This window comes from Marmota marmota, unplaced genomic scaffold (genome assembly GCF_001458135.2).
Source record: "Marmota marmota marmota unplaced genomic scaffold, marMar, whole genome shotgun sequence".
NCBI lineage: Eukaryota > Metazoa > Chordata > Mammalia > Rodentia > Sciuridae > Marmota > Marmota marmota.
The window spans coordinates 2,681,949-2,692,981 of record NW_026000196.1 but is presented as its reverse complement, the minus strand read 5'-3'; the positions used below and the strand labels follow the sequence as shown (position 1 = coordinate 2,692,981).

General features: G+C 41.3%; 1 protein-coding gene across 3 annotated transcripts in view; it reads left to right on the top strand.

Annotated features, from left to right (window-relative positions):
* The first annotated feature begins 6,279 nt into the window (after positions 1 to 6,279).
* Positions 6,280 to 11,033, top strand: part of Sh3gl3 (SH3 domain containing GRB2 like 3, endophilin A3) — a 163,544-nt gene continuing 158,790 nt past the window's right edge. For 2 of the 3 annotated variants that reach the window (XR_001504278.2, XM_048790171.1), the window contains exon 1: positions 6,280 to 6,903. Coding sequence is in view for 2 of the 3 variants with exons in the window: in XM_048790171.1 (XP_048646128.1) it covers positions 6,859 to 6,903 (45 nt within the window). In the remaining variant the exon portion in view is untranslated. The remainder of the gene's footprint in view (positions 6,904 to 11,033) is intronic. The other variant, XM_015493178.2, reaches the window with a different exon arrangement.

Below are 11,033 nucleotides of genomic sequence, written 5' to 3'. Positions count from 1 at the left end.
TTCTTAAAATGGTTCAGTGGTATACAATTCCATAACTATTGCCTCTAAGCCCTGAGAATTGGTATCTTCAATGTATTGATTCAGCACATTTTACAAAAAGAAGCTGACTCCCAGCAAGGGTTAACAGGTACAATGATCATCATAGGGGCATTATTTCCAGCTTATACGTTAGAATGAAGATAGGCAGAGGAGTGTGGATAATCTTGGACTGATGAGGTCCAGGGCCAGAACCTCCCTGGCCAATGAGGGCTCACAGTGATCAGAAGGGGAATCGAGTCATGTATAATAATGACAGTAATGAAAATGTCTCATGCATTTAACAAAGCCTCCCTGAGTCTCACTCTTACTGGTAGCCTAGCCTAGATCCTGAATGACTGGATTTAGCTGCCTGTGCACATAGGAAAAAGATAAAAAGGAAAAATGAACTTAATGCAGTTTGACTAAACTGGGGAGAAGCAGCTAAACTGCTTCTCCTGCTCCCAAGGAAGCAGTTACAATTTACAGAAATCAAAGCCAGGTGCTTTACATATGTAGATCTTGAAGAGGGGGCAAAGTGGGACAGAAGGCAGGAAATATACATATGCAGATTGAATTAACCTGTGCTAGACAGGCTGGGACAGGAGGCAATCTCCATTTTTAGCTTTCTTGGTGTCTCTAGCTTCCACTCTCAGCTTGAGGAAGTTGCTTCCAATTTCAGAGGGCCAACAACTATCTGATCTATTTCACCACAACACTTGTAAGGTTTTTGTTAGCACCCTCAAAGTCCAGTTAAGGAGCCAGGGCTTCCAAGACCAAGGACACACTCTGATGGGAATTTCCTGTTCTCCATGACAGCTGCTGTCAGATGTACCCATGGGAAAACCCTATTTCCTATACTCCCTTCTGCTGACAATAAGGACAGGACTCCCAGCTCTTAGTCCATTCTCTGGCTGCAGAGCCAACCCACACAAACCCAAGGAGTCAATACTCTTAGAATCACTGCTCACATCATTTCCAATGTACAACACAAACAACAACATCTCGCATTCCTTAACCCTTCAACTCCACCTGCTTCTTCCACTGCTCCTTAATCATCACCCCTACTTCTGGTTAAACCTAGTGCCTTTAGTTCCTCTCTACCCTCTTCATTGTCATTTATTTATTCACTAAATGAATATTTATGCTTATTAAGCAGCTCCAGGATTCCAATACTCTCTGGTACTGGGAACACTGCAGTAAATAAAGAAGATCAATGCCTTGCCCTTCTAGAGCTGAGCTAACACAGCAACCACTAGTCACATGTGGCTATTTAAATTTTAATTAATTGAAATTACATAAAACTAAAAATTAGAAACCTCCGTTGCCACCTTTTAAGTGATGGATTGTCAAGGTTGGCTAGTAGTTACCAGTACTGGAAAGTACAGATATAGAACATTTCCAGCATCCCAGAAAGTTCTAGACAGTGCTGCTATGGGAGAGAATAAAGGGGGGAAGTGAGGAGGAAGAAAAATAGGAAGTGATGAAATTTGGATGCTGGGTTTGTTTTTATAACCATTGGTTTAGTGGCCACTTCCACCACTTCCTTGAAATTCTTCCTTTGGACCGTGACACCATTCTCTATTTGTTCTTCTCTTATTTGGCCACAGCAATGGAGGCCAAAATAAAGGCATTGTGTCCATCTACAGCCCTCTTAATATTCTTAAAATAGGAACTACAAGTCTTTGTAACACCATTTTTGCACTCTCCACCATTCAAATGTGTTACTGAGTGCTAATAGTGCTGTGTGCTCTTTTAAAACTTTGAAGCAGTAGGGCTGGGGTTGTGGCTCAGTGGTAGAGCGCTTGCCTAGCATGTGAGGCACTGGGTTCGATTCTCAGCACCACACATAAATAAATAAAATAAATGTCTATTGACAATAATAATAATAATAATAATAAAAAAACCCCACAAACTTTTAAGCATTTAGGGCTTGATTTGCTTTCAGAAAGGTTTACCTGTCACTTCTAAGTAACACCACAAGGAGGCAGCAGTAGTTTACAAAAGCTATCTGTAGGGCTCAACTAAATCCCTCATCCCAGATGTAAATTTTATGCATCTCTTTATTGGAAATGAACAATAAATCCCCTGGGGGAAGATATGGAAATGTAAAATGGAACCTATGTAATTAACAAACGGCAATTATGGTTGCAGTGTGACCCAGAATTCTAACAATGTTTCTAGAATTCAGAATAATAGAATCATGTGTTGCTGGTAACTATGATATACAATTAATTCATTAGTTAATTATATTTGCCTTTATTGTTGAAATGATACCCTCCCCTCAATACCCATTTCTAAGTAAATTAAATCATTCAGGTTTTATCCTTTGCATTTTAAAATGGAAATTCTTTCTTGCTTTTCCTTGATGGATCAATTGATTTTTCCCTCAGCTTCATGTAAAATGATAACTGAAGAAAATCTATACATTGTTTCTAGTTGTGAACTTGCAAGTTCAAGGCAAATTGCCATGTTCAACATCTGGGATTCATCACATCTGCTCTGTTACCTCATTGATGGGCACATATCTTTCCCAGATGTGTGTGGGGTGGGGGTGGGGAGCCTATGAAGTTACAAGGAAAGCAAAATAGTACCCATGCTCTCAGCTTTCTGCTACAGCCAGATATGTGAGGATGTAAGGGAAAGAATGCTTCTAGGTCTAGTTAATCTAAATACTTAGCACACTGAGCCAAGCCCTGCCCTTCTATGCATGAGTGACCTGGGATATCTCCTGAGAAAGGGAGTCCAGCCAGGTAAGCACATTTTTTCCAAGAAAAAGAGAGTCAAAGTTAGAAATTGAGAGGTCATGGTTAAACTAACATTTTAGGGTTAATGTAAGATTCAGTTCTCCAGGTACTGCCAAGAACTGTGATCTGGAACTTGTATCAGACCACAGGTTAATCAGCTTCTTAATGACATGGAATTCAATTCAAGGCAAATGGAAGACACAAATATATGTTTCTTTGTTCTCACCTGCCCCCACCATGACCATGTATCAAGGTAGCAATTAAAACTGTTAGGTATATATAATACATGGATTTGCATTTAGAATTATTCAAGTCCTTTGGTACACTAATTTTCTACCTCAGAGTCCATCCTAATGAACTAATCCTAAATACAGGCAGAAAAACATATTATGAAAAGAAATGTTTAATGCTAAATTGTTTATCTTATGAAAAAATTTGGAGAGGAAACCCCTTTTAAACCCATTTAAACATGTAATAATAGAAAATAATGAAATAAAAAATTGATAGATCCAAATAATTGGTTTTACTAAGTTGTCATGAAAACAATGTGTATAAAGACCAGACTATATAGAAAAAGTTCATGTAATGAAGAGAACAAAGAAGACAATACAATATGTTTAGTGATGACACTGTTATGTTTGCAATTTGCACAGGAAAAAGACTATAAAAATGACAAAAATTCATTTGTGACAACATGGATGAAACTGGAAATCATTATTTTAAGTAAAAGAATTCAGACACAGGAAGACAAATACTTCATGATCTTACTCATATGTGTAATCTAAACACCTTGATCAAATAGAAGTTGGGAGTAGAATGATGGTCATCAGAGCCTCTGAAGAGTAGAAGGATGGAGTGAGGTTGACCAAAGACACTAAGTTGGAGTTAGGAGTAAGAAGATCTAGGGGGGCTGGGATTGTGGCTCAGTGGCAGAGTGCTTGCCTCATGTGTGTGAGGCACTGGGTTCGATACTCAGCACCACATAAAATAAATAAAATAAAGGCATTATGTCCATCTACAACTAAAAACTATATTTAAAAAAGAAGAAGATTTAGGGTGCCATTGCATGGTAGGACGACCACAAGTAACAATAATATACACTATATTTCAAAATTCTTAAAGGAATTTGAATATTTTTACTGTAAAGAAATGATAAGTGCTTGAGGAGATAGATATGTATAACCTAATTTAAACATTGCACAATGTACAATGTATACATGTATCAAAATAGCAATGGTTGCCAAAATATGTATAATTTTAAAGTTCTTATGTCAGTTTATAAAAAATAAATTAAAAAATTAAAAATAACAAAATATTGAGTAGCTATTTTAAATATGATTCCAAGGGTAATTTTTCCATTTATTTTTTCTTTTTCATAGTTTCCAAATTTTCTTTAAGTGCTCTATAATAGAAAAATACAGACTTATGAAAACATTTAGTTTTAATTTAAAACAATATCATGATTCTTTTATCTCAAAATTTCTTTTAAAATTGTCTTCTCTCCATCTTTGCCTCCTGACCTCAAAATTGATCCCATGTACTCTAGTCTCAACCTGGCTTTTTTGATGTTTCAGATTAAATATACTGGGCCCATTCTATTCTTTCTCCCAGGTCTCTCAGACTGCTGTGTCCTGGTGGAGTAGGAGGGAATGAGGTGGCCCCAGCCCAGGTGGCCTGACCATGGCACATTCTAGTCACATCATGGCTTTCATATAATGTTTATTGATAATGATAGAGAATATTAACTCAAATTTTATAGTTCTGTTTAGAAAAAAAGAAAGAATAAAATAAATAAACCATACATAGAGACTAAGGAAACACAAAGGAGACTCAAACTTTAGTGGGCATTTGTTGTTATCTTTTAGTTTGTTTTTTTGACTGAATAGCTTCCTACATTAGGGAAATCGACTATGGTGTGACTCTTAGATCCTGGGCACATCATCTGGACTTAGCCAATTATGTGCTATCCTCTGGAATTTTGAAGCTGGGGTGAGTATCTGAAAGAAGCAGGGAACAGCTTAGCTCTCATTCTGGTAGCCATGTTCAGTGTCCAGAACACTGGATAGCAAAAATGAGTAAATTAAAAATTGTTTTAAAAGACCAGCCCAACTGGTAAACTTCCAATGAGTCTAATCATTGAAAAAACTTAGGAAAAATCACAAAGGCTTTTACAAAGGAAAAAAATGTATATGAAAGATTCTGGTTTAAAAATTATGAGAATGTGACCTATAACTCCACCCTTGATTAAATTAAGAAGATAAATGACCAAAATTAACCAAAGTAGGAATCTTGCATATGCTACCAATCATAGAAGAAATGCCAATAAGCTGTTCTTAAAAGAACCCACTTCCTTCCCAAATAGCACAGAGCCAGATTGGTTTAGGAGGAAGTTCCTTTGAGCCTATGCTATTTAAATTACTGTTAGGCATGGAAAAAGCAGGCAAGTATGGTCTATACAGCCCTGGACCCAGCTGGCTTTCTGCCTTAGACAATAGCTACCCAGCAGGTGAATCCACTGTTGAGTGGGGTTGGGACTGCTCTGTGGACAGGTCATCTTGCTACGCTCTTCTGACCTAGCTGTCACTACCCTCAACCTTCTAGTTATTTATCTGTAACTGTTGTCAGCCACCCTTTGGCCAGTCAAATCCTTAGTGGTAACCCAAGTCACTCTTTAAACCACCAAAGACTAGGACCTCTTATCCCAGGATCTCCACTATCTCCACACATTTTTCGACCATATAAGAAGAGGAAAAAACACTATGGACTCTAATCCATGTTCTCCAGGCTAATATGAGGAAACTAGTTACTTGTCCAGGATGAAGTTAGGACTCAGACCTGGCTGGGGGTTGCGAGCTCATGACCATGGGACAGGATTTAAGAGTTTTGTTCTGAGTAAGCCTATAGCTGAGTGGAAGACAAGGGCATAGGCACAAACCAAATGTATCCAGGGCAAACAGAGCTGCTAGTCAACCCAAATAGGGACCTGGTTAGGGCCCACAAAAAGAACTTTCTTTTAGGTGGATGCTGACAGAGAAAGATGTTTCTTTCAATGTTAAGCATTACCAAAGTGTATCTTAGGTCTTAGGAACTTCAAAAACCAGATTCAGAGATAAGCGTGGGCATGTGGAGGTCAGCTATGTAGAGTCAATGTCGTGTTTCAGGTTCCTGGCCGAGCCTTCACTGTGGAAGCGCTGACCTCAATACCGGTGCAAAAGTCATGCTTCCCAACTATCATACCTGTTAAGGGTTGTGGAGGGAAAGGGCCCCAGGTATGGCGAATTTCCTCTGGATATGAAATAGAATGCGCTGTTTATGTCATCTTTTAGGTCGACGCTCATAATATAGTTGACAGTGGCTCAGAGCATCAGGGAAAGGAGTACTATATTTATTGGTAAATTACACAGCTTTTGGGTTCTCGGTGGACCAAAATCGCTCGGGCAGATTGCACCCAAGGCATCCCGTTTCTCAGCCCCCAGGCAGCTTCCTCTTACTGCAGGTTCCCTGTCCTGTTGCATTTCTTTCCCCAAATTTCCGAATGTCCCCTTCTTAGAGCTTACATCTACTGAAAAAGCGCCAGAGGGAGGCGATGTTGATGCCGGTGAGCAAAAGCAGGTTTCGCACTAAGTCCCAGAAGAATATAGAGGTGATCCCTTTTCCCGGGTCCATGACAGTCTCAAAGCCAGATGGATGCAAACGGTTCGGCAATCCTCAGTAAGTCCTGTGTGGCTCTGCTCCCCGAATCTCCGGGATATCCCTACTCCCAGCTTCCCAGGAGCTTCTTCCCGGAGGCTCAGGTACTGCAGGTCTCCACGCAACAATGAAGCGTGGGCGGCCCCAACGGCTTCATTTGCATACAGCCGCGGCTTGGCCAATGGGCTGCGCAGGGGCTTTGGAACGCAGTGTTGCCATCTGCGTGCGCGCGTGTGTGCGAGTGTGACAGCGGCTGTGGCTGTGGCTGTGGCCGTGGCCGTGGGAGGCGGGCCCGGCGGAGCCCAGCCGCGCGGGGACCGGCCCTGGCTCCGGCTGCCACTGCACGTCGCGCCCGCCTGTCAGGGCCAAACCTCGAGACCACCCGCTCCGGCCTCACGCAGCCGCGATGTCTGTGGCCGGGCTGAAGAAGCAGTTCCACAAAGCCAGCCAGGTAGGGAGGCATACTGGAATGAGGGAGGGGGGCCGGGAGCCTGCGGCCCCTGGAGGCTCCCAGGCCTTTGGGGCTCAAGCTCTTTAAGAGGCTTCTCTCGGGGCTCGTTTTCTTCCCGCCTAGGAGGGCTTGAGGGTGGGGTGAGAGGCCGCCCGCTCTTTCCTCAGCTGGTTGGCGCCTTCTCCTTCCCGGTCCTCAGTCATCCCGAGCGCCTATAAATCTGAGAGGTTCTGTGCTGGAGACAGCAGAGGTGGCGGGCCACTGGGTCTCGGGCACTGGAGACTGAGCGGGCGTGGGGAGGTGGAGGCCTCCCGAGACGCGTGTCGGGAGGAGGACCTTAGGGAGTACTGGGCTGGGAGGGCCTCCCTGGAGTCCCCAGCCTTTTGGTTGCGGGCGCCTCAAGGCACGTCCTGCTGCTTCCAGGAGGCGGCGCGGGCACCAGCGCCTCCAGGGATGCTGGGCCCCGCTGCGCTTCTAGCGCGCGCTGGGAAATGGACACCGCCAGTCTGTCCTGGGCTCCCTGACTGGGGCTCTCCTGTGCCGTCCTTTCCTTTCCCATCATCTTCCCTGTGGTGACCCAGGGCTGAGCACCAGGCTCCTGCTCTCAAAGAGCTGAAAGTATGGTGGGGAGACAGGGAGACAAACACGTAAACAAACAGTGCTAGACACACCTCCGCGCACAGGGGATGGCAGAAAACACAGTGGGGGCGTCGGGGAAAGCTTCTCCTTGGAGGAAGAGATGTGTCTTGAGAAGTATGGGGAGGAACTGTGGCTGGGGATGTAGGAGGAGGGGAAGGGAATTGCAGAGGAAACAGGAAAACAGGGAAACAAGAAAATGTGTGTGTGTGTGTGTGTGTGTTGACAAGCAAATTTGTTTTCCAACATTGCAGGCTCTTCCATCAACGACAGAGTTCGCGTTGTAAAACCTACTCACCCCCAGCACCTCTGGGGATCTGTTGCTTGGCCCACTTCTCCCTCCCAGACTCAATTTTGCTAGAACCCAGGTTCCCAGATTTCATTCAGAACCCACATTTGTGATGAGGCTTCATGCTGTTTCTCCCACATATTGGTATGAGCAAAACAGCTGGCATTACAAAATTTTCTTTTAGCCTCCATCCCAGGCTAAAAGGCACTGCTGTCCCCTCACTCACACTCCATGAGGAAACTGTGTGATGATGCTGTTTTTGACTGGGGACATTGAGTTGGCGGTGGTGCTACTCAGGGTGACAGGAGTCCTGGAGGAGGTGCCAGTTGGGTGGGGGCAATGATGGTGGATTCACAGTTGGACCTGGGCCCTTGAGGGGTGTATGGGATGTTCAGATGTCACTGGTCTTGGAGCAGGTGCATATCCTACTTTCAGGGTCCAGGGGTGAGATCAAGACTGGAGCTAATGATTTTGGGGAATTTCCAGCCTAAATTTTAAAAAGTGCTGAGGAAATTGAAAAAAAAAAATGCATAGTGGACTAAATACAGGCTCTTGGGAGCAACCATATTTAGGGACAATGTTTAGCCTACTGCTTGATGAGCAGTGACTTACTCAGTAAATATTTGAATAAATGAAGTTTTGGGGTGGAGAAACACAGAAAGGAAAGAAATAATAGAATACAGGATAGAAAGAAAAGTCTCATGGGGGCAGGGGAATGATGTGTGAGGAAATAATCAGCGGTGATTCTGAGAGCTGGGTAGAGAAGTTCAATTAGCTTGGGCATCCAGGAGGCCAAGTTCATCATGGTCAGGGAGTATCAGGATGATTGTTTTCTCTACTTGTTATGTGGACTTCCTTAGCCCAGGAAAGGACCAAACCTCCTCTTTTTGAAAAAATTCTTTTATTGGGTATTGGGTTTTATAGGAGCAAATATCAGAGATAACCAAGATGTAAGCCCTTAGAAAATTGAGGTTGATTTCTGACCACTATCCAGAATGAATGGTTGAAATCCTTGGAAATTATTGGCATTGGAAAAATATTATGCTAGTGATAGGTGGTTTGGCTTAATTACTTATAATCAGTTCATTAAAAAATGAAATGAGAAGAGAGGTTCATTTGGCCCTTATTTTCTGCATGACTGAAATAATTTGTGACTTCATTTGAAAGGAAAGACATCGCAGATTCTTTTTAGGCTTACAACATTTTGTGGTTAAAGTGTCCAATAGATAAATCTTTTATCTGTTCTAGAAGTCTTTCTAAGAAATCTTGCAATGCAACAGACTTGATGGAGATATTAGACTGGAGAATTAATATAATAAGAGGGAGCACAGTAATAAAAAGTGCCAGATGTTCTCAGACAACATTTTAACAGCAGATTTTAATTCATACAGAACTTTCCCAGGGGCAGGGGAAAGAGAGTCCCAGGTGATGTCATTGGCTAAATAATTCCTGGGGATTCAGGCAAGGCTTGGCCACTGATCAGCTCTGTGACTTTGGAAATGTGACTTAACCTATCTGGATGTTTGTTTTCTCTCTTTATGATGAATTAGAGGATTTAGAAGTCTAGTCCCTATTCTAAAATTAATCAATAGTTGCACAGCTCTATGACTATACTAAAAGTCATTGGATTGTACACTTCATGAGTGATTTGTGTGGTATGTGAATTATAGCTACATAAAGTATGTGTGTGTGTGTGTGAAAGAGAGAATCCATTCCAGCTCTAAAATTCTTAAGTAATTTAAACATTTCAAAGGAAGAAAGAAAGAGATGGTAAAGGGAATCTTTTATAGATAAGGGAATCAAGATGATGACACAGATCATTTTTCTCAACAATGGGCCATGTAGAAATACTCATAATCTCCTGGTTATCTTGGTCCTTTTTTTCTGACATCTTACCTGTTTTTGAGAAAAAGTTCCCCTTATTTTACAAAGAATGAACTGTAAACCCCAGAGATTATGCATCATTTTGGTAGCACATGAAGATCCAATAGGAGAAAGGATGAAATAAAATAATAAGAGTATAAGTTGAGTTACTAACAAAATTAACTCAATTCTTTGCTTCAGCATTTGGGACTAAAACCATGGTTTACTGAGTTTGTAATTAAACACTATTTTTTTTTATTTTGTCAGGGTTTTTATATAGAGGTTTTTACTTTTCTGGTAGGGACAAAACTTGAGCTATTAGAAACAAATACAAATAATTTAGAGATGGCCATTGTGGTTTCTTGCTAAACACAGTACCAATAAAAATGTAGCTTATGAGGGGCTGGGGATGTGGCTCAAGTGGTAACGTGCTCACCTGGCATGTGCGGGGCACTGGGTTTGATCCTCAGCACCACATAAAAATAAAATAAAGATGTTGTGTCCACCAAAAACTGAAAAATAAATATTAAAAAATTCTCTCTCTCTTTTTCTCCTCTCTCTCTATCTTTAAAAAAATGTATCTTATGATAATTACATTAGTGTTAACACTCGTTGCTTTGTATTTGTTATGCTCACTTCATAGTAAATTTTCTTGATTGCAGTTAGCATTTGTGGAGGAGACTCAAGTCACACTGGTGCATACTCTGATTGCTGTATACTCTGGACACTGTATTAATGCTCTTTCCATTTTGGAACCTTCTTAGGACCTTGTTCCATATCCCCATAAAAGTCTGGGGATCAGTTTTCATCTCTTCTTCTTTTCTTCTCTCCCAAGACTAACCATCTAGTGATGACATCCTTGTGAACTCTATGTTAAATTTACACCCTTTTGTCTTTACATAGCAGTGCCCTTTAACCTCTGTCATATGATCCAGCAGCACCATAGGGAATAGGGAGCTCATAATATAGCTTTTTGATAACTTTTACCCCTTTCTCTTTTAATGCATTAACCAGAAAAATGATAAGCAGTTATAGGGGCTTAGGCATATTCTCTGTAATTACCAATTGTACAGGGGGGCCGTTTATGAGTAAATGCTTCTGAGAAGGATGCTCTTTGTAAGTTATGAGATTCTCTAGGGAGACAATGATGTCTCTTGTTTCACTTTCTCATTAGAGAGAAAGATAAAAATGCACTTTGCAAAAATCCATAATGATTTATTTTTTCTCTTAGATGCATCAAAAATATATTTAAGCTAAATACTTTTATTCTTTCCATATATATTGTGTAATGAAATTAATCCATAATCTGTTTTTTTTTTTTTTTTTTTTTTTTTTTTTTTTT